The sequence below is a fragment of the Pelecanus crispus genome, chromosome 9, assembly GCF_030463565.1.
Source record: "Pelecanus crispus isolate bPelCri1 chromosome 9, bPelCri1.pri, whole genome shotgun sequence".
NCBI classification, from domain to species: Eukaryota; Metazoa; Chordata; class Aves; order Pelecaniformes; family Pelecanidae; genus Pelecanus; species Pelecanus crispus.
Window position 1 is genome coordinate 29,975,504 of NC_134651.1, and position 25,385 is coordinate 30,000,888.

The window sequence follows — 25,385 nt, forward strand, 5'->3', positions numbered from 1 at the left end:
GGGGCTGGTGCTGGGGCTGGGGCAGGGCGGGTGGCGCAGAGCCGGACCCTCCCGTCCCCGCATCTCTACCGGCCGCCGAGGGCGGGGAGGAGCCGGGGGGGCTCCCCATGAAGCGACGGAGGATGAACAAGCTGTACATCGGGAACCTCAGCCCCGCCGCCACCGCCGACGACCTCAAGCAGCTCTTCGGGGAGAGGAAACTGCCCCTGGCCGGCCAGGTCCTGCTCAAGTCGGGCTACGCCTTCGTGGATTACCCGGACCAAAACTGGGCCATCCGGGCTATCGAGACCCTCTCGGGTAAGCCAGGCACCGCAGCCCGCCCGCCGGCCCCCCCCCCCCCCCGCCGCCGCCCCCCCCCCCCCCCTCCGGCTTCCTCCCACCCTCCGCCGGGGCTCCCCCGTCCCACTGAGCCCCCTCCCCGGGCATCCGCGCCGCTCCCGTCCCGTCCCGTCCCGAGCCGTGTCGTCCCCGTCCCCCCCCCCCCCCCCGCTCCTTCCCGCGGCCGCCCCGGCTCTTTCCAACCTCGGGTATTTTTCGCTGATTTTTTTCTTCGATTTTATTAAGAGGCGACCGGGCGCGGAGCCCCCCGGCCCGCCGCCCCCCCGGCACCCGCTCCCCCTCGGGGACCATTTTACGAGGTGCCCTGCCCCAACTCGCCGGGGGCGCGGAGCAAAGGGCGGTCGAAGGGGCGGCTGGGGGCCGGCGGCGGCGGCGGCCGGGGAGGCGCAGGCAGAGCACCGGCGGGGCGGGGGCGGGCGGGCCGGGGCGGTGGCGGGGGCAGGCGGGCCGGGGCCGGGGCCGGGGGGGGCAGCGGGAGGTAGGGGGGTGGGCGGTGGGCTGCCCCGGGGTGATGCTGAGCAGCCCCGCTGTCTCCGCAGGGAAAGTGGAGCTGCACGGCAAAGTGATGGAAGTGGATTATTCCGTGCCCAAAAAGCTCAGGTAACCCCTCGCCATCGCCCCCACCCCCCCCCCCCCATCCCACCGGCTGGGGGGGAGCTCCGGGAGCGCGGGTGGGGGGGCGCGGGCGCCCCGCCGGGTTTTACTTTCGCTCCGGAAAGCGGAGGCGGGGGAAGGGAGCTCCCGGCCCGCGGCCGCGCTCCCACGGGCCGGCGTCGACTCCCACGGGGGTCCCGGCCGCGGGGCCGGGGGTGGCAGCGGGTCCCCCCCGCCGCGGTGCGGGGCAGCTGGGGGTCGCGGCCGGCGGCGCTGGGCGGGCGGGTGCTGCCCGCCCGTGCGAGTGGAAAACAGTCGCTTTTTTGGGGGTGGGGAAGCGCCCTTTCCCCCCCCACTTTCTCCTTGGGGGCCGGCGGGGTGGGCTGGGATTTACACCGAGGGAGGTCGTGCGCAGCAGCGGGGTTGCCTGCGCTGTCGGAAGATGTTGTTTTTAATAAGCAGTTCAGCAGCTCGCTCTTTCCAAACGCCTCTTTCTCCCTTTATGCTGCCAGAAGATCCAAAAACTCAGCACATTTATGTATTGCGTCGAAGCACGCCCTCTTATTTTAATCAGGTGTAGGGGAGCGCCGAGGCTGGATGGATGGGGACACGCTCATTTAATAGAGAAAATAAAACCCCGGACCATGTTGCGTAGCTGCCTCGTTGCAAGATTGTTACTCCCCAACATGTGTCAGGATAAAAGGTCCGTGCGCCGCAAAAAAACCATCGGATGGTCCTGCGTGATAATTTGCTGCTGCTTGGCACGGAGGTTTGGCCTGCGATCGACGCTCGAGTATTAATTTTGAAATTGGGGGGGGGGGGGGGAATGCTGTTGTGTAATTGAGGCTTGGTGGGGGAATGGCTCGCGCCCGGCATCACGTGTGCTAGAGCGGGATTTCTTCTTCGGCAGGAATCACACGCTCTCTTACCTTAAAATATCTTCAAATACAAGCAAAACAAAAAATCCCAGCTGTAGTATTTCTAAGCTGAATCTCTGTAATAGCCTTAGGCTGGTCTGCAGATGACTTTTTAAGAGTGATGGAACCAGAAATTGGGAGTTTGGGAACATAGTATGGACCCGGGACTCAACCTTTATCATGTACAAAGGGAATGTAAACAAGGAATTCATCTTTGCCTACATTCTTTGTCGGGCTGGGGTGCTGCTACTTTTCTTTCCGAGTTTTAAAAGAAAAAAGACATTTAAACAGCTCAGAAATAAATGCTGATTTATTTTGCATCAGCGTGTTTTCAGCTGGCTCCAGGTTTTCTATTCCAGCTCGGCTCCCCAGCTTCCTCAGGTTATTGAGATCTAATTTAAGCTGATATCTTTTTCACAGCTAAAAAATTATATATTGCTTTGTATTAATGTATCCAGTTAAGTGGGCCGTGCCTTTGCCTTGGTGGATTATAGATTTTATTTTATAACGTGATTTTTGGCAGGGAGCAGAGCCTCACGTGGTCACGTTTTAGTTTCCCCCCCCTTTAAATTTGTAGAAAATCCAATTTTTGTAGTTGCAGTCAAGTCCCAGAGAGGCGCTGGGATTTCAGGGGGGCTCAACTGGGTAAAATCCCTCAGTTATTTAAATGAGTTTGTGCTTTAATTGGGTTTGGGGAACCAGAGCCCCTCTTGGCTCTCGTCCCCCAGCATGTCTGCGCTTATGGGGATGAGAACCAGGAGGTGCCAATGCCCGGTGCTTCCCCTTCCGCGTCCACATTCACCCGAGTGCTTTATTTTTATAACCAAATCTAATATAGATCTATTACCGATGTATTTATATGCATATAAATATGGTTTGGTAAGAAATGGGATGGAAAACACCTCTGATACCTGTACATAGCGAAAGGATTTACTCGAGGTGCCGTCGGGAGCTGCTGGCAGTGGGTTGTTTCTGTTTCTCTGAAGGCGCAAATTAAACGTGACAGCAGTGGGAAGGAGCGTGAATCCTGCCCGCTCTGCTGATCTGCCTCTCATGAGTTAAAAATCAGCCATTCTGCTGCCATGCAAATGGTTTGGGCTCCTATAGGAAGGATCCAACAGTATCTTGATTGTTTTTTTCCCTTGTATATGCTGTATTGTGCCTTGGAAAATTAAAGAAAAAGCTACGCTATTTTTTTAATCAACATTTAAAAATTTTAAATTGATTTTTAAATTCAGCAGGAACAGAGAATACTTTTGTTTGCTTAAAGCAAGGCGATGCAGTCTGGCTTCAAGAGTATTTTGTATCTGGAGCGTGGTGGTGAGGGAAGCATAAGCAATCTTGCCCCTTAAAGAAGATGTACATCTCTGAAATCTTTGAAAATCCTGTTAATGGGAAAGAAAGACATAAAAAAGAGTTAGGATTGGTTGTGAAATATGGAAAGTAAACCCGAACCACCCCAATGCTGACTTTTTATACAAGGATTGGATAAAAATTATGAGTTTAATAAGTAGCAGGGATGGAGTGAAGCCCCATTTAATGTCTCCAAACCAGTGAAATTTTCAGGTTCCTGATTGCAAAAGTGCCTTTTAATTTCTGCTTCTGCTGTAAGTTTCAGCTATGAGAAGTAAAAGCAGGAGGGACATCTGAACAGCACGGAGGGGGAGGCTCTCAGAGAGAGCTTGGGCTGGAAATCTCTATAATGTTAAAAATAATAATTTTTGTTATTTAGTAAATGGCAAAACTTGGGTGGTTTTGCCCCGGAGAGCAGTTGCTGGAGGGGGTAGTGATGAAAACGCGGGCCTGAGCAGCTTTGCTGGGGGTGATTTTATGGGATCTGCAGGATTTCTTCTATTTCAAAAGGAATTATCCTTAAATAAGTTTCCTCTCCTGAGCATCAATTCAATTCTTGTTTCCGTCTATTTTGGCTTGATTTTCTGCCGCCCCCCCCCCCCCCCCCCCCTTGTTCCCTTGTTTTTAAACCCAAAATGCTGGTGGTGTTAAGGCTCAGAATAAATGTACAAGCCCTTTGGTCTCCTCATAGGCAGCCTGTCTTTTCTTTCCTTATTATTGCTTGTTGTCGATGAGATGCTTAATTAGGGGAGAGGAAATCCTTGTGCAAACCAGTTGCTTTGCCAGGAAAAGCCACCAGCACCTATTTGTGCGCGCATCTATAAATACATGCGAGGAGTAGAAAAAATACTCCTATGGATCTTCAGTCCTAATATCTCTAATGTAAAAAATATCTCTAATAAAAAAAAAAAAAATAGAGAAACCTGAAGAGCAAGAAGAGATTTTTCCTGGCTGCAGCATGGGGAGGGTTTGCTTCGCTTTGCCAAGAGAATTAAACTTGTGGGAGATTTCTTGTATATGGTATGTTGGGTTACACTGGAGTTAAAACTGAATTCAGAGTGCTAGAAGTGGGGCTGATCTCAGTCCTGGTCTAGGTTTTAAATATATATATAGGTATTTAATATCTTTTAGTGTCTTCTATATTTATATAAATCAATAACATATCTTTTAGTATTTAAAGTATTTAGTACCTTCTATAAATAAAAGATACTATATATAAAGATACTATATATGTTAGTTTATATATATACACTTTTGCTGTATATATATAAAAGATACCTTTAAATATATTTATATTTATATTTTTTTAAAAGATACTTTTGATATATATTTTTATCTATATACATCTATATGACATTGCCAGGGTGATGCTGGTGGCATCAGGCACGGGGAAATCCCCTCCTGCTGCCCACTGGGTGCACAGCAGGTTTCCCATAGGCCTTGGATGCTGTTCCCTATGGAGCTGGGCAGGAGAAACCCCGTCGAGCTGATCCTTTCCTAGATAGACTCTGGTGCTTGTTATAGCTAGGTGTGATGCCATCACTTGCTTTATTTTATCTGTTTTCAGGTGTGGGTAAACTGGGAGCTGGTGGCACTGGGGTTGTTTTGGGTTTTTTTAGCCACCTTTTCACTTGGTTCTTTGCCGCCTGCCAGGATGCGGGGATGAGAGTGGGGTGGCATCGGGGATGCGGGATGGGGCACTGGCGTGGAGGATGCAAGGGGGTGACTGAGGCCACGCTGCCCATGCCGTAGCACACCACGATGCATTTTGGTACCGTCGTGAAGCATACCTGGGTTTGAAGGCATTGGGGAGAGACCAAAGCCGAAAGCAAAATAATGCATGAATATTTATCACTAATTACCTATTCTTTTTGTAATTTTATAGTTCCTCCAGCAGTTTGAACTTGTCCTTCTGCCCCGTTGGGCATTGCATTGATGCCCTGCCTACCCCAGCTCCACGTCTGTCAGCCCTCCCCGGGGAGAGGCAAGTGCCAGGGCTGGAGGGGGATGCTTGGGTGGGTTTGGGTGGCAGGGGACAGGAGTGTGTCATGGCTGACTACCCCTTGCAGCAGCTCTGTGTGTGTCCCTGTGTGCCCGCCACACCGGGGCTCGCAGCATGCTGGGCTGGCAGCCCTGCTCTTGCACTGGGCTTCCTTTTCCCCTTCATCCTGATGCTGAATGGGGATGCAGGGGGTGGCTCCCCCCCAGTTCTTCCCCCCAGTTCTTCCCCCCTTTCCCTTTCCCTTCTCCCCTTCTTCCCTCCCCATTCCCCCTGTTCCCCCCCCTTTCCCCCCTCCCTCTTCCCGCCCCCCCCCCCCTTTTTTTTTCCCCTCTCTTTTTTTCCGTAATCTTGAAAAGCTGTGACAGATGGGACGTTATTTCCCATTCATCCCTATTGTTAATACATCCCCAGCTCACGGGATGTATCAATCACATGCTGTCCTCACCGTCCCCCCCCGCCGCCGGCTCCGTCCCTCAGCAGGTTGGTTGTCCTGCGGAAGAGGACAGAGCTTTAACATGAATGGATTTTAATTCTTTAAGAGCGTCAAAGCGCCCAGGCCGGGAGGGGAACTGGAGCAGACACATCTGCAATGCTCTTGGCAACTGGTTGAAACTGGGGCAGGTCTTTAATGCTTATCCAGTCCGGTGCTGACAGAGCCATTGCTCGTTAAGATCCACTGCTGGATTGGGTTGGGCGAGAGCAAAACATGTTGAGGATGACCCCGATAGACTGAAAAAATACATATAATAATCATGAGAGATAAAACCAACAGATGCTTTCTTCCCTGCCTGGTTAGGGGAGTATGCCTGTCTCAGGCTCCAAGTTGCTGGGTCTGAAAAATTCAGGTGGTACTGAGTTTGGACCTCACTTGATGATGAGCATCATTTTTTGTAGATGTTTCTTGCCTGGGACAAACATTTCCTAAAGAAGGCAGGGCCACCAGGGAGACAGTTGGTTTCCAGCATGTTTCCCCTCTGTTTTTTTTTCCCCAGTTCTCTTGAAAACTGATTTTTGTTGAAAGCAGGAGCTGCCAGACTGTTTTCTCTGCCCTCAGTACCAATCTGAGGTGGCAGGTGATAAAAATCCCTTTATGGCTTTATTACAGTAAGATAACACAAAGCTTGGATAGAAAATAATCTTAATTTCTTTAGGGCAAAGAGAAGTAAAGCCATCCCTTACATCCCATTGTAAGGCTTATATTTAAGCCAGCTGAGTGAAATCGAGTTTCTGGTTCTCAAATGCTTGTGGGAGGGGAGGTGGAGGTGAAGCCCCTCCGGAGCAGGAGACCAGGGGATGCTGGGTGGTCCATAGAGCTGCAGCCTGATGGGCAGGGGAAAGATGGGCAGATGCAGGGAGGGCTCTTGGAGGTTGGGCAGGGGATCTGGTGGCTTGTTTTCATTTCACAGCTTTGTCTCATCTTTATTTTTCTTCCTCTGTGTCCCTGGATTTTAGGGGTGGCTGTTATCTGTTATTTCCCTGGGAGGGGTAGCTATGAAGCTGTGCGAGTGCTGCTGCTTATCTGGGCTGCTGGAAAGGGGAGAGATATGCCAAAAAGAACCTAATCCACCTGATTCTGGGGAATAAACCACAAGTTTTAAGGCATCTTCTGTTTTATTGCTTGATTTCAGCAAGTACAGGTATCTGGCACATGGCATGTGAAGCTCTTGTTTGTGGACATCAGCTGGTGATGCTGGCAGGGCGCAGGTGGCTATGGGTTTTCTGAACCCTTTCTCTGCACAGTTGCGATGTCGACCTCGCGATTTTGTTCTAACCGATGCATGAAATAGCATGTGCTATAGCACAGCTCCATTGCAAATTATTTCATGAACCCAGCTTACAGCCTTTCTTGATTAGTGAGCCAGCTCCTTTGTCCTGCATGTGATGCCGGCTGGCATGTGTGGTTCCCAAAACCCAGCTCTGGGATAGAGATGTTTCCTCCTCAAGCCGGAATAGCTGCTAGCAAGCAGGACCCTTTCTGGTTGAACTTAGAAGGGCAAAAAAGCAGGTAAACTTATATAAATCTGGTTTCTTTAGCAGTTGAGGCTGATGCTCGGTTGTCACTGGGCATTTTGTCATGGGCTGGGCACCGAGATGGCTGGTGGGAGCGTGCAGGTAGGGAAGAGCAGGAGGGTGATACAGAAGGATACAGCTTTCCGTGGTTATCTGAGGGCAGCTTGCTACTGCAGGGCTAGTGGCACCACATAATTAAGTATTTTTCCACAAATTCCATGCCTGTAGTTACTGGTTATGATGATTATTATTTTTTTTTTTATTCCTACCAGCCTGCTGCAAAACAGGTTGGGTAAAACGCGGCCACTGCCTTTCTCACGAGGTCCTGCACCGGGGGTTGTGTGCGTGTGCTGAAATCAATCCCCTGTCTCCCAGGTTTTGGAAGGAGTGAGGAAAATAAAGGGGTTTTCTGCCCCAAAGTCCTCCCAGGAGTGGTGTTGGAGGAGGGTGGCCTTGAGCTCTGCTGCCCTGTTCCACGAGGACCGTGTGTGGTCCATGCCCCAGCCCTGGGAATAACACATTCATCCATCATGGCCCTGGATATATGTCCCTTGCTCCTGTCAGTGATGACCGTGTGTGGTCCAGCACTGCTTCAACCAGGTGGGGAATTAGGAGAGCTATAAAAAATACACCCAGTAGGAATAATAACCTTATTTTAAATGCTGAGTGGTGATAATGAGCTGCTGGGAGACCTGGCAGGTGGTGAGGGTGAAGCCTTGAGTACCATTTGGTTATCTTTAGATGGTCTGCATCGGCTCAGATGGACATTGGAAGTGGGAATGTGCTGTAGTGTCCCGTTGAGAAGTAGGATTATGTGGCACCTTGCGGTGGTCCTTCTCTTTGTGTGTTTTGGGAGGCAGGCAAGCAGCATGGAAGGGTGAAGCAGCACCTCGGGGACTGGGGCTACCTTGCCACCTCCCTTGGCAAAGGTGTAGGGAAATGGTGGCCCCAGTGCAATTCAATTAAAGGCAGAGGCTTTCCTAGAGTTACTGCTGACACCGTGGCAACGGGCCCATGTCCGGTGGTTTCGCTTGGATGAGCTGCTTCAAAATGCCCCATGTCCCCTGGGCTGCTGGGCTTTGGTGATGGGGTGAGCTGAGCCAAATGAACCCCAAAAGGAGAGTGGCTTCTCCATGGTCCAGCCTGTGGCATCCCCTGGCACAGATGGTTGCCATGCTGGGGAAGCAGGATGGTTGTAGCAATGCTTTGGCTTGCAGCTGAGTGGTGGCATCTTGGGATAAGACAGGTGAAGGTGCCACCCATTCTGTTTTGGGGCTGGAAGGTGGTAGAAGTAACTGGGTAGTATGTCTGTCTCTCTCTGCCAGTAGGGACAAGCCAGTCCTGGGATTCAGTTGGGCTTTCAGAGCTGAGAAGGGCTTTTCCCTGGAAAGCTTTCAGGTGCCAATGGCTTGAGACTGGACCTGGATGCTTTAAAATAGTCCCTCTGGGAGGTGTTCGTGGGTTTTAAAAATGAAACGTACTGTTTTCTGGAGTGGGCCCTGCAGAGTGTTTGTACCAGGAGTGGATGTGTGGGGTCAGCCACAGGCAGGTGACAAGGACAGGCAGGAGAAGGGTTTAGGCTGTCGGTGAGTAGTGCAGGATTGTCATTGCTGTGGTCTCCCTTGGGCCAGGTCCTCCTCACTGCCTCCTTATTGGCGTGGGGTGGGAATGGCTTGAGGATGGGGCAGGATGGGGTAGGATAGCCTTTCCTCTGGTTCTTGCTGTGCCCCACATTTCCTCCCTGTCCCTGGTGTCTGGCCCCAAACTACCTTAGAAGCTCTTTATCTGCCAGAATTGTTTGTGGGGTGCAGAGGTTCGGGGTGTGCATGTGCAACAAGGAGCAAGTGCAGGGACCAGCCTCACCGCTTGGGCCAGAGTTTGAAGGTCTTGTTTTCCAGCTGTTGGAGGCCGCTGGTGGAATCAGGGTGTTGGGTGTTGATGGTTTGCAGGAAAGCAGAGCTCCTCCTGCCTGCTCTGCAGGATTTGGCCCAAAGCCCCTGAGTGTTGCTGTCTGTCTGCTGGGGCTGCTGGTGGCTGCTTCCATGTCCCCACATACTGTTCAGGCTGGTGGTACCAGTCCTTCCAGGCGTCCTCCTTGAGCTCATCCCAGTGAAGGGCAAAGCTTCACAAAACCAGCTTCTGGCTGCCGATTGGCTCCCAAAACCCAGCTGTGTGCATGGGGTGGCTCAGTCAGAAAACTCATCCCTGATGTTAGGAGAGGTGGTCCTGCTCTGCTCTGCTCTGCTCAGATCGGAACATTAGAGCTGGACTAGGTGAGAACACAGGGCATTGCTTTGGTTGGAGCTGATTGACTACAAGCAGGATTATGAATGCTGGTCTGGGTGAACAGTGGATGAGTTCATGGCTTTGCTGGATCTTCCATGGACTTGGGTGTCTCAGAACACCCTGTTGCCCAAGCACGTCTTCTTGCAGCCAGGCTGGGGAGGTGTTTGGTGGTCATTACCTCTTGGGAAGCCTTTGCAATACTTCTTGTGCATCCATGCCCCAAGGCTGTGCTGCGGTGAGGTTGGGAGTGCAACCAGGCAAGGCTGGATGTGTTGGCCATCTCAAAGGGCAGGCCTCTGAGGATATATATTTAGGTTTCCCCACGGAAAGTAGTCCCACATTGCTGGGAAGTGGTGGACATCAGTAGGATGCACCTTTGGAAAGCCCCACTCAAGGGATAGCAGGGCTGGCCATGGTGAGTCTTGGGGTCCTGTCCCACTGTCCCCCCACAGCCAGCCAGCTCGGGGCAGTGTGGTCAGGGGTGTGCATGCGTGCATCCCGGCCATGCCTGTGCAGCTGTGACTCTGCAGAGGCTCATTTCAGGAGGTTTCCTTGGAAACCTGACAGCCAGCACGAGGAGGGAGTGTTCCTGAGACAGCTTCGGCCCCAGCAAGAGGTGACTGGGGCAAGGCTGGGGAATGGCTTTCCCTGGGGCTAAGCTGCTCCAGCTCAGCACAGGAAAGCAGGATGCTTCAGCAAGCTCTCACCAGCTGCCATCTGATTTTCATAAAGCCTTTGCCCTCCTGCTGCAGCATGCCTGCAGACCCTAACCTGGGGCTTTGTCTTTGCAGGAGCAGGAAGATCCAGATCCGAAACATCCCCCCCCACCTCCAGTGGGAGGTAAGAAGCAGACAATCCTAAAAGCATCCTAAAATTCATCTCCACCTCCATCAGTTGTGCTGAGCAGCACAAGCTGTGCTGCTGTAGTGTGTGGTCTGCACATGGGCCAACCTTTACCTTCCCAGTAACCCCAGGAGCGGGGTGGAGTGTGAACTGGGCTCCATCTCCTGCCTGCTTGTGGGTCCTGGAGACATGGGGCAGCTTTGAGCAGTGGGGCATTATTGGGATAATGGGATGCAGGTGGGTGAAGGCATTTAAGCAGCTGGGTGATGCTAGCTCTTCCAAGGGTGTTTATGGGTGAAGCAGGCTCTTCCCTTGTTGCCCTGCCTTCCCACCTTCCCTGCCCTGTTTGCTGCTCTCTCCTCCAGGTGCTGGATGGCCTGTTAGCTCAGTATGGAACAGTAGAGAATGTAGAGCAAGGTAAGATGGTCCAGCATGGTCCTCATCTGTGCAAAAGTCCTAGTGCTGCTCCCCAGCTTGGCCCATGCTGGAGGAAATGCAGTGGAGTGAAACCTAGTTTTCCCAGTCATTGGTACTGGGCTAAAATGTTTTTTCCCTGTGGATGCAAGCCCTGCTGGCAGAGGTGGGGCCACGTGTCTGGTGGTGGGATAGTGGTGGCTATCAGTCCTCCATCCCCAGGGTTTCTCCAAGTTGCTGGCAAATGAAAACCCAATTGTTTCTGCAAGTAAAAATGAGCTGAGTGTTGTTTGGGGTTTGCTGGTGGATTGGTGATGTCCAGCTGTGCATCCTCCTTGGTGAGGGTGGCAGGATCTGGCCTTGGCACCTCCTGGTCCTTTGCTAGCCCAGCCCCATCCTTGTGCTGGGGAAAAATGCAGTGGTGCACAAATGTGCACCCTGTGTGGTGGCTGGGGCTGTCCCCCACCTGCATTCCTGCTTCCAGGTGTACTGGGGGGCTGGGAGCAGTGGCAATGTCTCTCTCCTCCCCTGCTCTAATGCTTCTTCTCTTGCTTTTCCCCTAGTCAACACAGACACAGAAACAGCTGTTGTCAATGTAATGTATGCAACTAAAGAAGAAGCAAAAGTGTAAGTGGGTTTTATTTCATTTTGTCCATATTTTCCCACCACCTGAAATTTTCCCAAGAAATCCCAGGTATTTTCTGCTGGCCATTTTTCTGGGCTGCTTCTTGTCTTCTTCCTAAGCCTCCTTGGGTTGTTTCTAAGCTCTTACAATGTAAGCTTCAAGTGCCTTAAGGGCTGTTTGTGTATCTTCTTGAGATACAGCAGGCAGATGTTGGTTTTCTTGAGCTGTGTCACCTCCTGTGTCTTCTGCCAGTAGTCAGCTCCACCTTCTCCTTCTTGCCCCACCGCTGAGTGGTCTCTTGCCTGCTCCCCTTGCATGGGAAATGAGGTTTCTTGTGATGCCCCATCATACATGCACAGGCACTGCTGGACTAGCCTGGGGCCATCAGCCGTGCAGTTGTCCCCTCTTTCTCTGTGCCTTCTCCTCTTTATCTCCAGGGGGCTTCCAGATATGCCATCTTGCAATTCCCTTTGGACACTGTCCTTCCTTAAAGGTCCTCTGCAGGGTTGCAGTGGCTTTGTCTTCAGGGCGCAAAGCACTCCAGAAAGCTGAGGGTCAGGTTAGATAAGCAATTTGTCAAGGAGTCGTCTTCCCAGGTTGGAAGTCCAGACTTAAACTGGGAATGCAGCAGATTAATCACCAGTCCAACCACCCAGCCCAAGCTGCTGAAGAGATGGAATATGGTGAAGGAGGTGAGAGAGGTGGTGAAGTTATGCTGTGGTGATGGGAGAAGATGCTGTGATTGGTCGCATCCAGTCGGACTGATGCCTGTCTTGGGTAGTGCTCAGCAGCTCGACGCAGAAGCACGTGATGGGAGGAAAGGCCAGGGCAGTTTGTGGGTACATGTGTTTGGTTCAGAGCACTAGGAACAGGTGAAAGGAAGACCTTGGCAGAGAAATCAGACTGTGGGGAACTGCACTGATTTTGGAAAGGGACAGTGAAGATGCAGAAGTCCTCATTGGATGTGAAGTTCAGGCCTGGCAAGGAGCTGCTTGCAGTGGTGCGTTCATACACCTGCCTATAAATAGCCAAAGCAAGATGTGGTCAGATGAGGGAAGAAGTACGGCTGAAGCCATCACTGCTTGCAGAAGTCATCACAGACTGCAGCAGCATCGCACCACTGAGGAGGGGCTTGGGGGAATGAAGAGCCCAGATGCTGCATGCCAGCCTCACCAGAGCTGGAAAGGGAGTTGGGGTTCCTGATAGAGGGGTGCCATGTGCCACATCCTTCTCCTTGGAGTGGTGGCTCTTGCTCAGAGCCCCTCTGTCACCTTTTCCATGTCCAAAAAGCCCACAAGAGAGTTTCCACAGTGTGATAGCTTCTGGCCAGCACTTTGCCTGGGTGAAGTGGCAGATCCCCAGGCTGGCATCCCACCTCTGCTGAGGGGGGCAAGCTGTGTGCCAGCCCTGGCATCACCCACACGGGAGGGGACATTGTCACACCATGCTATGGGCTTGCTCTGCACAGGGAAGGTGGGGGGCTCTGGCTTCCTGTGGCCACCTTCTCCAGACTGGGGAGGGAGAAAGATGCAGGGTTGGGGAGGGACCACAGTCTACAAGGGCAAGTGCTGGGGGTGCTCTCCCCAGAGCCCCTCACCGCCCCCCGCCTCTCTCTACCTTGCAGAGCAATTGAGAAGCTGAGCGGCCACCAGTTTGAGAACTATTCCTTCAAGACTTCCTACATCCCGGATGAAGAGGTGAGCTCCCCTCCACCCCTGCAGCGATCCCGCCGTGGGGGCCACTCTTCCAGGGAGCGGGGCTCCTCCCCAGGGGGCTCCTCGCAGCCCAAACAGCTCGATTTCCCACTGCGGATGCTGGTGCCCACACAGTTTGTTGGTGCGATCATAGGAAAGGAGGGCTTGACCATAAAGAACCTTACTAAGCAAACCCAGTCCAAGTAAGTACCTTGAATGGTTTTGTTTCCTTCCATAGGGTGCTGTAGGTCCCCGGCGTGGGTCCTCCATGCACTCGGGGCTTTTGAGTGCTGGCCAGCACTGTTTTCTTGGGGTGCAGCCTTCAAGGGATGGTGGCAGAGCCCATGTCCTACATGGTTCCTGCTGGTCACAGGGGTCTGGGTGTGGCAAGAGGGGGATGCACACTGAAAATGGCCAGAAATGGGTTTCTAAAGCCTAATCACGAGAACAGCTGCGAATGAGGCAAGTTTGGGGATAAAATGCTGAAGGGGGATCCTAGGTACAGCGGCTGGTGCCTGCGTGGTCTTTGCCCTTGGGATTTGCTCATCCTGCAGTCTCCTGTATGGGCTAGAGCTGTTGTAGGGGGAAAGGGTGCACCGTGGGATGTGCTTTTCATAACTGTTTGAAGCCTTTTTTTGCAGTCTAACTCTTCTATTTTTGAAGGGGAGGAAAAAAAAGGGAGGGGACTGTCTTGCCAAAGTTTTCCATGTTTTTCTTGTCGATGTTCATGTTGATTTCACCTCTGAGTTTCTGCATGGTTTTCCTGCATGGTTTGTTCCTGCCCAGATTCATTTGTGTTTAACCCAAAGCTGTCTTCTCCCATGCTCATCATCCTGAACTCAGTGGTCCCACAGGACATAAGACTCCTGTACCAGAGCATCCTCCAGGGCATCCTAGTTCTCAGACAAGCTTTTAGAGGCAAATTATTTGGTAATAGCACATCTGCTTGAGCAGGAGGTAGGAAGATGCGCTGCTCTGCATCCAAGCAAGCTGAACCCCAGCATTGGGTTTGCAGGAAGAGTTTTGTATGGAAAGGGGACAGACATGTAGGGAGAGGAGCTCTTCAAACCCAGCTAACCCTAGAGTGTGACCACCTAGTAGCTGTGAGCTGGTCCTGATTGGCCGCAGGCCCTTCTTCAGGTGAGTCCACTGGTGTGATGAGCAGCAGTTGTAGCTGTGTCCTTGCCACCCAAGACTGGAAGGTTGCCCTTTGCAAGCCCTGAGCCTGGCGAGGAGGGTGGGAGGCACCAGCTGCTGGTTTCTCCTGACCATGAGGCCAAATGCTGCTGCCTGGGGTAGTTTTCTGCTGCCGAGCTGTCCCTCCTTGTGGGTTGGCTCCCCGTTCCTGCCCCGAAGACCTGGTGCCGTGGAGGAAGGCTGTGCTCCATGCTCTCACCTCTCCTGACCTGCCTGAGGAGGCCATGTGCCATGGTGGGCCACCATGTCCACTCCAGCCTTGGGCAAGGGGACATCATGCACCTGGCCTGGGCAGTTGCAGGAGACTGTTGCCTTCAGTTTGAGGTGTCAGCCCGCAGCTCTGTCCCTGCTCAGGCCACCCTCACCCACTGGTGTGCTGATCCTGGGAATGAGGGTGCTGGTGACATCCTGTTGCCCAGCCCCTGCTCCTACCCAGAGCGACGTTGGGTCCTGGATTCCTCTGGTCGCTTAGGACTTCACCCCATCTCCACACACAGTGATGCCCAGAGATGCTCCTGAGCTCCAGGGGACAAAACTGTCCCCAGGTTGGACCATCTTCCTTGGCTGAGGAGGAGCCCAGACCAAGAGCACACCCCACCAGACGACCCTCCACAGTGATGGCAGCCCTTGTAACTTGATGAGGAGAGGACCATTGCTACCAAGCAACCATGGGGCCAGGATAACCCTATGTGCATACCACACTGCCCACTTTGAGAAGGTTTCCCCTCATGGCCACTGCTCTCTGAAGTGCTCCCAGCTCCTCCGTAAGGTGTCTTGGAGGTTTTTCCTGCTGTACCGTGGGCAAACCTGCCCTGTCCCTCTCTCCCTCTTATCAGCTGCCCTGGTCTCCCCTGCCTGAAGCACTCTGGGGTCCCAGGCAGCTCCTCATGGAGTGAGAGGGTTGAGGGTCCCCTTCTCTATCTTCCTGTTGGACCGGAGCTGTGCAGCAGCAACACTGGGACGTGCTGGGAAGTCCAGAGCTCTCCTCCACCCTCCAGCTCTTCAGGGTGGGATGTGCCTGAAAGCAGCGGCCCCTTCGTGGTGCCCCATCTTCTCTCTGCAAATTGAGCTTGTGCCTGCACATCCAGGTTTGGGATGGGTTGGAGGTCAGCCAGAAACCTGGCCCGTGTCCCTCTCCTGGGCTTGTCGAGGGTACATGTCACTTCGGTGCGTCCATTTAGCCCATTCGTGGCTCTTGGCCGTTCTTCGGTACAAAGGCTCAGCTGCATGCCCCATCTCCACCAACCTCAACTGCTCATGGGTTCAAGAAGCTGCCTGATTCCTATCTGTGGGGTTTGTTGGGGCAGCTATGGATTCCTCATCAGTTCCCCCTAGATGGGACCATCAACCTGGTGTGACATTGCGGCACTGCTCTGGAGCATGGGCCTGTCATCGCCTCTTGTGGCACATCGTGATGTGTTTGCCTTCTCCCTGGCAGATGGGGTGGCAGTGGGTGTCCCTGTGCCTGTGGGGCACTGCCTCTGAAGGAACAGATCTTCCAAGTCAACCTGATGGAGCTCCACAGCTGGGAGCACCTTACAGGGTGTCACACAGCATGCAACTGGGTCACTGTGTGCTGTAGACATAACCAAAGGGCAGGGAGAACTCGGCGGTGCCAGTGTCTCCAGCACCTCTTTGCACAGTCCAAGCAGGACCAGTCTCCTGCCTGAGCAGCTCTGGCTGAAGCTGTAGGAGATCTGGAGAGATGTAGCCTGCAAAGGGGATCAAATGCTGTCTTCATTCCCTCTTCAGTGCTCAGATCAAACCACTCTGGGGTCCATTTTGAAGCTGGTGGGGTAGGCTCTTCCCTTATCTCAGGGAAGGTTCACCCAGCTGCTCCCCCACTACCTGCAGATAAAGCGTCTTTGTTCCTACATGCTGGTTCATGAGCTCCTGGAAGAGTTGACCTGCGCAAACCCACCGTGACCCTGCAGCATCCAAATGCGGCGCTGGTTAGGGGTGACTCTGCACCACAACCCTTGGCCTTGCATGCACAGCAGCACCCATGAATGATCCCAGTCAGGATGGGGACCTCCTGACAGACCATGGGGACCATGACAGACACATGGCCGGAGGGTGCTGTGTTCAAGCTGAGCGCTGGTGGCATTCACTGAGTGGCTGAATGGTCACTACTGCACCTTCTCGGAAGATCTGGGCCAGCCCAGCCCTGGCTGCAGCAGTGACAGGGACGCCGAGGTGGTGGCCAATGGCAGGATGGCTGCACGGCATCATCCTCTGATGGGAAGAGCGTGCAGACTCATGTGGAGAAGATGGAAAGGTTGCTTACCCCTGTTCTTCAAGACGCATGGTTGACGTGCAGGAGTCTCCTACCCTGCTTTCCTCTCTCCCTCTCTCTCAGGGCATTTGCCAGGTTCGGTTGAGCAGTGAGGAGCGAGCTGGAGGCATGTGCCTCCTCCCCGCCATGAGCTGAGGGGAAGACCAGAGGAGCTAGAGCACGGTCCCTGCCGGTGCGCAAGGGAGAGCTTTCTGGTCTCCTGTGGAAGGGCGTGAGTACAAGCGCTGTTGTTGACGTGTGCCTCCGTGTCATGACAAACGCCTATGGGTAAGTTGTCTCTCTGTCCTGAAGGACACACAATGGTTGTGGCAGCCGTTGGTCACTGGACAGCTTCGGGTGTTGTGCAGAGAGAGGTTGAGGTTGGAAGGGACCTCTGGAGACCTCTAATCCGGTCTCCTGCTCCAAGCAGGACTGGCATCAAAGATGATAGACCAAGTTGCTCAGGGTTTTGTCCAGTTGAGGATTTGTTCTGCCCTCTCTTGATGGATCGTTTGACGTTGATTGACATCCCTCAGCTCCCAAGCAGACCTCAGGTCATAAAGGTGAATGTAGCTCAAATCTGAACTAAACCAACCAAACTGAAACACTACCTGGGCTTGCATGAGACCAGGTGGTTCCAGATGTATGTCAGCAAGACCCAGGTTCACCCCAAAGCTTGAGCAGGTGTTGAAATGAGCTTTTCTGTGAATAGCAAGCTCAGCTCCTGAGCTCTCAAAAGCCTTTGTGTGACACTAGACACATCTCAGGGGGCTCCTCTCTGCTGGTTGTTTTGCCATAGGGTTGACATCCATCGGAAGGAGAATGCCGGTGCCGCTGAAAAGCCCATCACCATCCATGCCACACCAGAGGGGTGCTCTGAAGCGTGTCGCATGATCCTTGATATCATGCAGAAGGAGGCTGATGAAACTAAATCGTAAGTATGATCTTCGGTGCCCCTGGCTCAGCAAAATGGGCAGGTTTGATGGAAGGGAGGTAAATTCAGTCACTGGTGGAGAAGAAGCCATTCTGTCACCCCCTCATCCCCTGAGAGAATCATAGAATGCTTTGGGTTGGAAGGGACCTTGAGAGATCATCGAGCCCAACCCCCCTGCAGTAAGCAGGGATTGAACCTGTAAACTTGGCATTATTAGCACCATGCTCTAACCATCTGCTGGCATTCAGAGTTTCAGGATAGAGTCATGGGTCAGTTAGTAACTTACAACTTAATAACTTCTCCATGGTGTGGTTGACAGCACTGTGGAGACCAGGTGGGTCCAAAGAACGTGTAGGAAAACTTGGAGAACAAAATCCCATGAAATATAGATGCGCCATTGGGCTTGGGAAGTCCCTGAGCTCCCATTCTGCAGAAGCTGAGGAGATACAGTGGTGGGAAACAGTGGTGGTTCTCCTCCTTCTACCACATTGCTACTGGTCCTTGCTGGAGATTGATTTCCTGGCCAGACAGACCTTTAGATTTTATTTTTTTAATTCATTTTAGAGCAGAAGAGATTCCCTTGAAAATCCTAGCACACAACAGTTTAGTGGGGAGGTTGATTGGCAAGGAGGGCCGCAATCTCAAGAAGATTGAGCAGGACACCGGCACAAAGATCACCATCTCCCCGTAAGTCCTGGTGAACACCAAGCCATCCCCCTCCATCCAACGTGGTATGGGCAGTGTTGGATTCAGAAAACAGAGCTGTTATGTCCTCCCATGCACGTTCCCCATTCCAGTTGGGCAGTCTCCATCCCAGGTGGATGGTGGCATTGGGCAGGGAGAGGACATGTTGTCCCACGCTGTCTTGGGGGCGGGGGGGAACCCTCATCTTTGATTCAAGTTTGTTTTTGTTTGTTTGTTTGGGTTTTTTGACTTGGAAGAATATGTAACTGTGTCTTGGGTTTTGTCTGTGAGCTAGTTTGCAGGATTTAACCATTTATAACCCCGAACGGACCATCACAGTGAAGGGCAGCACGGAGGCGTGCTCCAGTGCTGAAGTGGAGATCATGAAGAAGTTGCGAGAGGCCTACGAGAATGACATGGTGGCCGTCAATGTAAGCTCCCAGCCCTCCTGCCTGAGATGCCCCTGCTTCAGAGCCTCTACTGAGGTGGCCAGAAGAAAACTGGGGGGTGTTGTCAATCTGTTACAGCAAGGGTTAGCCCTCACCCATCCTATCCACCCTATGTGATGAGAACCCCAAAAACCCCACTCTGCCTTTTACATGTTTCTTCATGTCTTTGCTTTTTCAGCAACAAGCCAATCTGATCCCTGGACTGAACCTCAGTGCTTTGGGCATCTTCTCGACAGGACTGTCCATGCTTCCATCCACCCCAGGGGCCCGAGGGGCTGCAGCGGCCACCCCATACCACCCATTTTCAGTAAGTGCAAGAGGTTTTGGGGTGCAGGTGACACATTCTTGGTGGCAGAGTGGTCTGTAGACTCTGCTGCTGTAGCTCTTGGGTTTGGGAGGACACCATAGCTATAGGAACCATCTCATGGGGAGCCTTGAACAAGAGCTCTGACTCTTGGCCATTTGGGGACGATGCTCATCACAGCAGTGAGGTGAAGACAGTGAATGAACATGGCTTGTCCCTCCCTGGTTTTAGCTCCCTGGGAAGATCAGCTGCATCCCCATGTTGTGTTGAGCTTGGTCTCACATGTGTTTAAGGACTTGCCATGTCCTAAGGGTGTTGCTCTGAAGGTGACTGGGGGCAGCCTGTGCCGGTGCTGGCATGGAAAAACCATGTAGGTGGTCTTCAGTCCTGACCCCAAACCCAATTCTGGGTTGTGATGATGTGAACTCGGCTGTGCCCTGTGGGTCTGGTCCTGGTGGCCACGTGAACCCACTGGCATCACCACAGGGCATGTGGAGCATGGTGTGAAAGGGCACAAGCAGCACACCCTGTGCAGCCATCAGCCTTGGTCCCTGCCCTGGCACCCAAAGGGTCATGCCTGCTGGGAGTGAGCTTCACCTGGTTTTTGTAGGCAAGGGTTTTCCTGTTTCTTGGGGTGCTGTGGCTGTTGAGACCTGGGGCAAAGCAATCCTGAGAAGCAGTTTCATAACGACTGAGGGTTGCACGTGGGCAGGGACAGTCCAGCATTGGCAAGACATGCCAGCCAAAGTGCTGATGGAGAAGGTCCATCCCCAGCCCACTAGCACCTGCAGAGCACTCTTAGGATGACCAGGCTCTGTGGTCTGTCTCTGTTAGTCTCTAAATACATCTGCTGAGATGCTTCTGATACACGGCAACCGGCACGCAAGTTAATTTACTTGTGCTGTTTTCTTTTCCTGGCGACGCCAGCAGCAGAGCAGTCGGAGGAGAACGGTGAGTGCTGGGCTGGCGGTGCGGAGGGCTGGATGAGTGTGCTGTATGTGACGGCCCAGAGGGCACCGAGAGGGTCAGTCTGTCTGTCTGCACTGCCAGCCCGTGGAGGGGAGGATGCTCTGCCTGCGTCAGCCGCCCAAGAAAGCACAGCCTTTGGGAAACGTCTGCTTGAGCATTTGTTGGTGTGATGGAGAGGAGTTGGGCAGGTCTCCTGAAGGGCAGCATTTGGTGTGGCTCTTTCACCCCAAAGCTTTGCGTGGCCTTTTTCAAGCCACCCTGGCAAGTCCAAGAGGGGTGATTGCCTCTGCCATCAATTTTTATAGGAAAATAAGGAACAGGAAAAGGAAAAAAAAAAAAAAAAAAAAAAGGAAACTGGCTTGGCTCTGTGGTGGCTCCTTCCCCCCAAGTACTTTGTGTTTCACACCTCAGAGTGGTCTTTTCTGACCATGTCCTCAGCAGGACCTGGGGCTGGTGGCTGTAGCTTAAACCAGAGCTTTAGAGATCTGGCAAGGATGGAGGATGGGGAAGGAGCCTCATGGTGAAAAGGAGGAGCTGGGGACATGCAGCGCCCTCCCTGGCTGTGAGGACTGGCTGGGCAGGAGAGGACACATTGGTGTAGGAGACGTGGAGCAACCTATGGCCAGCAGCAGAGGGTGGATGTGGGGAGCATGAGCTCCGTGCAAGGAGGAGCAAAAAACCTCAGTGCAGCAGGTTTAGAGGGCTGGGAGCAAGAGTGGTGTCTTCTGTGTGCAGGGGAGCTGGGTCTTCTCCTCTGCCCGAGTAACCATGGTTTGGAGGTAGTATCTGGTTGCCCTTGCCCAAATCCAGAGTGGGAGAGAATTGTGTCTGCTCCCTGGGAAGATCAGCTGCATCCCCATGTTGTGTTGAGCTCAGTCTCACATGTGATTAAGGACTTGCCATGTCTTCTTCCCAGGAGAAATGTCTGATGTATTTGAGGCATGGAGGAGTTGAAGAGGGGGTTGAGTTGGGTTGAGCTGGGTTGGGTTGGGGTGCTGGCATGCACCTCTTGCTTTTGGCCATGGACAGACCCACTGCTTTTTCCCTGTCCTGGGTCTTGGGGGAGCAGCTTCTTCAGCCTTCACTTTTTCTTCCCTTGGAACCGGAGAAGGGAAATGGTGATGGAAATCAGAGCCAAACCATTTTGCTCAGTTCTCACCAAATGTCCACCTTCTCTGCAGGGGACTGATGGCGGTTACAGCATGTTTTTGGAATTTCGAGGTTGTGACTGCTCCCAAAGGCCATAGAGGCTGGTTTTCCACTACAAATGCTGGCACAACACAGCCAGAGAAATAGCAGTGGGGAGGGACTGGGGGTAACTGGGAGCCCCCACCCACCTCCCAGCCCCGTTGCGCTCTGCCACAGGCACAGGATCTGGGCTGCAGCTCACCCCAATGCACCCTTGGGTGCACCTTTGCTCTCCAGGAGGGGTTTCAGGCGCTGAAGGGTTGTCCCCGTGTCCCTGGCAGGCTCACAGTGGTTGCATGCTGCTCTTCGTTGGGCTGGGGGTGGCCAGGAAGGGGCTGGCACGTTGGGGACATCACTGACCCTCAATTTCTCTCCCACCTTAGAGCTCCTCAGCATACCTCTCGGGTCTGTATGGAGCCCCCCCAGCCAGCGCCTTCCCCCATCAGAACCCTGTAAGTGCCCTGGCACCTCTGTCACTCAGGCACCGTGGGAGGGCGGCACGTGGCTGGGGCAGGCAGCCGCTGCCCTGGGATGCTGGCAGTGGGGCAGCCACCTCCCTGTCTGCCTGGTCCCCTGACAGTCTCACTCTTCCATGCCCTTGCAGCTGCCGGAGCAGGAGGTTGTGAACTTGTTCATCCCAACACAGGCAGTGGGGGCCATCATTGGGAAGAAAGGGCAGCACATCAAGCAACTGGCACGGTTTGCTGGCGCCTCCATCAAGGTGAGCAGGGCACTGCAGGGCTGGTCCCGGGCTTTGTGCCTCGGTTTCTCCTTCCTACTGCTGAGGGCAGCAAACAGGAACCCTTGGGGAGTGGTTTTGCTCCCCATATTAGTAGAAACCCAGTCCTGCAACACCCTGGTTATTGCCCCTGCTTGCTTGGGAAGGGATGTCCTTGCTTGGGAGGCAGGGAGGGATGCCTTGCTTAGGGGGAATGTCCCTGCATGGGGGGACATCCCACATAGGGAAGGTCTTGCCAAAGCAGGGCCACACTAACACTCCTTCTCACCCATCCCTCTGCAGATTGCCCCGGCAGAAGGCCCCAACGCCAGCGAGCGGATGGTCATCATCACAGGGCCACCCGAGGCTCAGTTCAAGGTGCACTGGTCATGAAGTGGGGGTGGCTCTTTGCTCAGTACCACAGTTTTGATGCTGCTGGACATTGGCACGTCATCACTCTTGGGGATGGGGGTCACAGCAGGCACTGGCCAGGACTGCTGCCCGCCAGTTTTACTTCCCTTATGTCTCCTCCCCAGGCCCAGGGGCGAATATTTGGGAAGCTGAAAGAGGAAAACTTCTTTAACCCAAAAGAAGAAGTGAAGCTTGAAGCCCACATCAAGGTGCCTTCTTTCACCGCCGGCCGTGTGATAGGCAAAGGTGGCAAGACGGTAGGTGGGGGAGTGCAGGGGTACTCCCCCTGCCCCAGGCCTGCAGAGCTGGGCGTCACCCATCACCCATCATCCCTGCCTGCCCCTAGGGGGGCAAAGCCTGGTTGCTCAGAGCTCGCAGCAGCGTCTTGACTGCAGCCCTGTGTCCTGGTGGTGGCTCTTGTTGGGTGGTGACTGTCCCAAGGGGGGGACAGGGTGCAACCCGCGGCAGCCTGGTGCAGTGTGCTGGCTCAGAGCTGGGGTGACACTGGCAGTGGAGGATTTTGGCTCTTCCACAACAAAACCCACCTGCGGCTCTGTTGTTTGCTCCAGGTAAATGAACTGCAAAACTTAACTAGCGCAGAAGTCATTGTGCCACGAGATCAAACCCCGGATGAGAACGAGGAGGTCATCGTTAAAATCATTGGGCATTTCTTTGCCAGTCAGGTAAAGTTGGGCTGTGGCTTTTCTGATATTCACAGCTGGCTTCATCCACCAAAGAAAGCTGCTGGGCTGGCTGGTGGCTCCAAGCACAGCACTGCTTGAGCATCCTGCCGCTCTGTTCTGGATGGTTCCTGTGCACCCAGGATGCACTAAAGGTGTTTTGGCAGCTCTTCCCAGCTGTGCTAGCACTAAAATTAAGGATTGGCTTGATTTAGTTAAAACATGTGTCTCAGACACCATGTGTCGTGGCACCCAGGGTGTGAATCGGCTCCTCCCTGGCATTGGTGCCGGTACAGAGCTCCTGCAGGCACCTGCATCCTACCTGGGTGCACGTACCGCAACCTTGTCTCCTGAGTGCTCGAGTGGGATGGTCCTCAAGGCCCTCAAGGAGCGCTAGAGGAAACACAAGTTAAAACCCTGCGGTGCTCTGCTTGCAGCTGTGCGGGAGCAGAGTGGCTCCTTCTTTAAGCACATCCTTAATTATGGCTGTGCCAAATCGTGTGCTTGTCCCATAATTAAAAGCTCGGAGGGCAATGAGTGGTGAGATGCTCGGTTGCAGCTGTGGGGGGAACAACTATTCGGCTACTTCGGGTGCCTGCCCTGACCTTGTGGTGCTCTTGCTCCCCCCCAAGACTGCACAGCGCAAGATCAGGGAAATCGTACAGCAGGTGAAGCAGCAGGAGCAGAAACACGCTCAGGGAGCCCCGGCCTCGCAGCACAGCAAGTGAAGCTCCCACCGTGCCGGCCAGGTCCACCCGATGAATGTAACCCTGCCGCCACCGCCGGACCCCCCAGCAGGTCAGGGGAGCAAACCAAAGACCCCCCGAGCCCCTCCCACGGCCGGGGCGCTGTGAGGATGCCCAGCGGAGGTGTGCAGGGAGGGCTTTCTCCATCCCACAGCCTCCCCCTTGCTCCATCACCTCCCGATGCTATCCCTTTAGTTGGACTAACATAGGCAGAGAGAGAGAGAGGTTTTTTTCTTTTTAATTTCCTAAAAGCCACCCATTTCATCCAGGCACGCCTGGAGGAGGCTCACCCGGCACAGGGAGCTGCTGCGCACAGCGTGGCGCTCATCGATTTTAGAATTAATATATCGATAATGAAACTAATGCCAATTTTTAAGTTTTGTAAGAATTTTTTTTTTAATTCTTTTTTAGTTTCAGAGAGGTTGGCAGGGAGGGGGATGTTTGTTTTTAGCAAAAGCAGGCTTTTCTAGAGTTTTAAGGAAAAGAGCTAGTCTATTGGTTCTCTAATGCACAGTAGAGCAGAGATGTAGGATGGCCAGCAGGGGGAAAAATATATATTAAATGAGTGTTAAAAAGCGATTTCTTAAGGGCTTTGAGAAGAGCAGTGCCTGTATGAGCCAACAGAAGGGCTACCGTCTCCTAGAAAAGGAATCTCTTTCACACACCCTTTCCTCTTTGCTTCACAGAGTCCAAAACTGGGGTTTGCATCCATTCTGTCCCCCCTTTCCAGCTGTCTTCTGTCCCCTCTCTCTCCATCACTGCCATAGTTGTGCTCAGCACTAACATCCCTGGAAAACAACAGGCAGTGCCAGTCCTGCCCACTTTGGGCAGGGGTCTTTGGGGAAGGATGTGTGTTGCAGGGAGAGGAGGGGAAAAGGAGTGGGGGGGAACAACCCAGATTTAGAAGAGGTTGTTGGCCTAGGGCTGGAAAAACAGCTAGCAAAATTTTTTTTAAATTTAAAAAAAAAAAACCCTAACCCCACACAACACCTGCATACACACACACACAAAAACTACCTCAGGTTTTCGTACCTCAGCACCTTGCGCTTGTGTTTCCCCTTTAGAGATTTTGTATGCCTTGTAAAACTGATAGTTGGAGCATTTTTTTATTTTTTTAATAAAAAAAGGAGTTGGAAAATTATCTTGACCAAGTCAGCTGCGAGGCGGGGGAAGGAAACCATCCCACATGTCCCAGAGCTCTTCTGTAGTCTCCTTCTGCTAGCTGAGAGCCAGTGGCCATTCCTTCAGAGAAAGCTTGAGAAATGTTTAAAAAGAAAAAAAAAAACAAAACCGCAAACAAAAAAAACAACCAGGAAAATAAAAAAGAACAAAAGTGGTGAAACCTGACACGCAAGAGGAGAGACAAGAGTCATGTGCTGCTGGTGGTTTCTGTGCTGCCAGCTGAGCATGCTGGGGTGAGGTGCTGGTGCCAGCGCTGGTCCCACAGGCTGCGATGCCATGTTTTCCTCTACTGCAAAGTGTTCTGTGAAAAATCCACCCAATGGCAACAACAACAAAAAAAGAGAAATATATCCAGCTAACAAGAGCCTGAGCTTGCTATCTGTTGCTTTCTTTCGAGTGCCTTGTGTTGGTCATGGCCAAGCTGAGCTTGGGGTGGGGGGAGGTTCCCCTGTGGCTGCCCTATTTCCCTGCCTCCAGCACTGAGCAGCTGGAGCCACACTGCTGGGGGGAGAGGGGGTGGATGGGGGTATTTGGGGGTGGGAGGCAGTATTTGCAGGCATTGCCAGGCATA

The 25,385-nt window shown here is 53.1% G+C and overlaps 1 protein-coding gene across 7 annotated transcripts; it reads left to right on the top strand.

Moving 5' to 3' along the window:
* Positions 1–107: 107 nt before the first annotated feature.
* Positions 108–23,614, top strand: IGF2BP2 (insulin like growth factor 2 mRNA binding protein 2). 7 transcript variants are annotated; one of them, XM_075716168.1, is made up of 17 exons: positions 108–297; positions 879–939; positions 10,293–10,341; positions 10,710–10,761; positions 11,322–11,385; positions 13,008–13,280; positions 17,349–17,483; positions 18,048–18,170; positions 18,463–18,598; positions 18,795–18,923; positions 19,848–19,871; positions 21,461–21,529; positions 21,682–21,798; positions 22,099–22,173; positions 22,332–22,463; positions 22,776–22,889; positions 23,519–23,614. In XM_075716168.1, exons 1-17 carry the CDS (start codon positions 108–110, stop codon positions 23,612–23,614), a joined length of 1,839 nt encoding a protein of 612 aa, XP_075572283.1. The 7 variants fall into 7 exon arrangements, with proteins under 7 accessions (XP_075572283.1, XP_075572284.1, XP_075572288.1 ...); XM_075716169.1 differs by having other exon boundaries at positions 19,851–19,871; XM_075716173.1 differs by lacking the exons at positions 19,848–19,871; positions 21,461–21,529 and adding an exon at positions 20,580–20,582 and having other exon boundaries at positions 123–297.
* Positions 23,615–25,385: the final 1,771 nt, after the last annotated feature.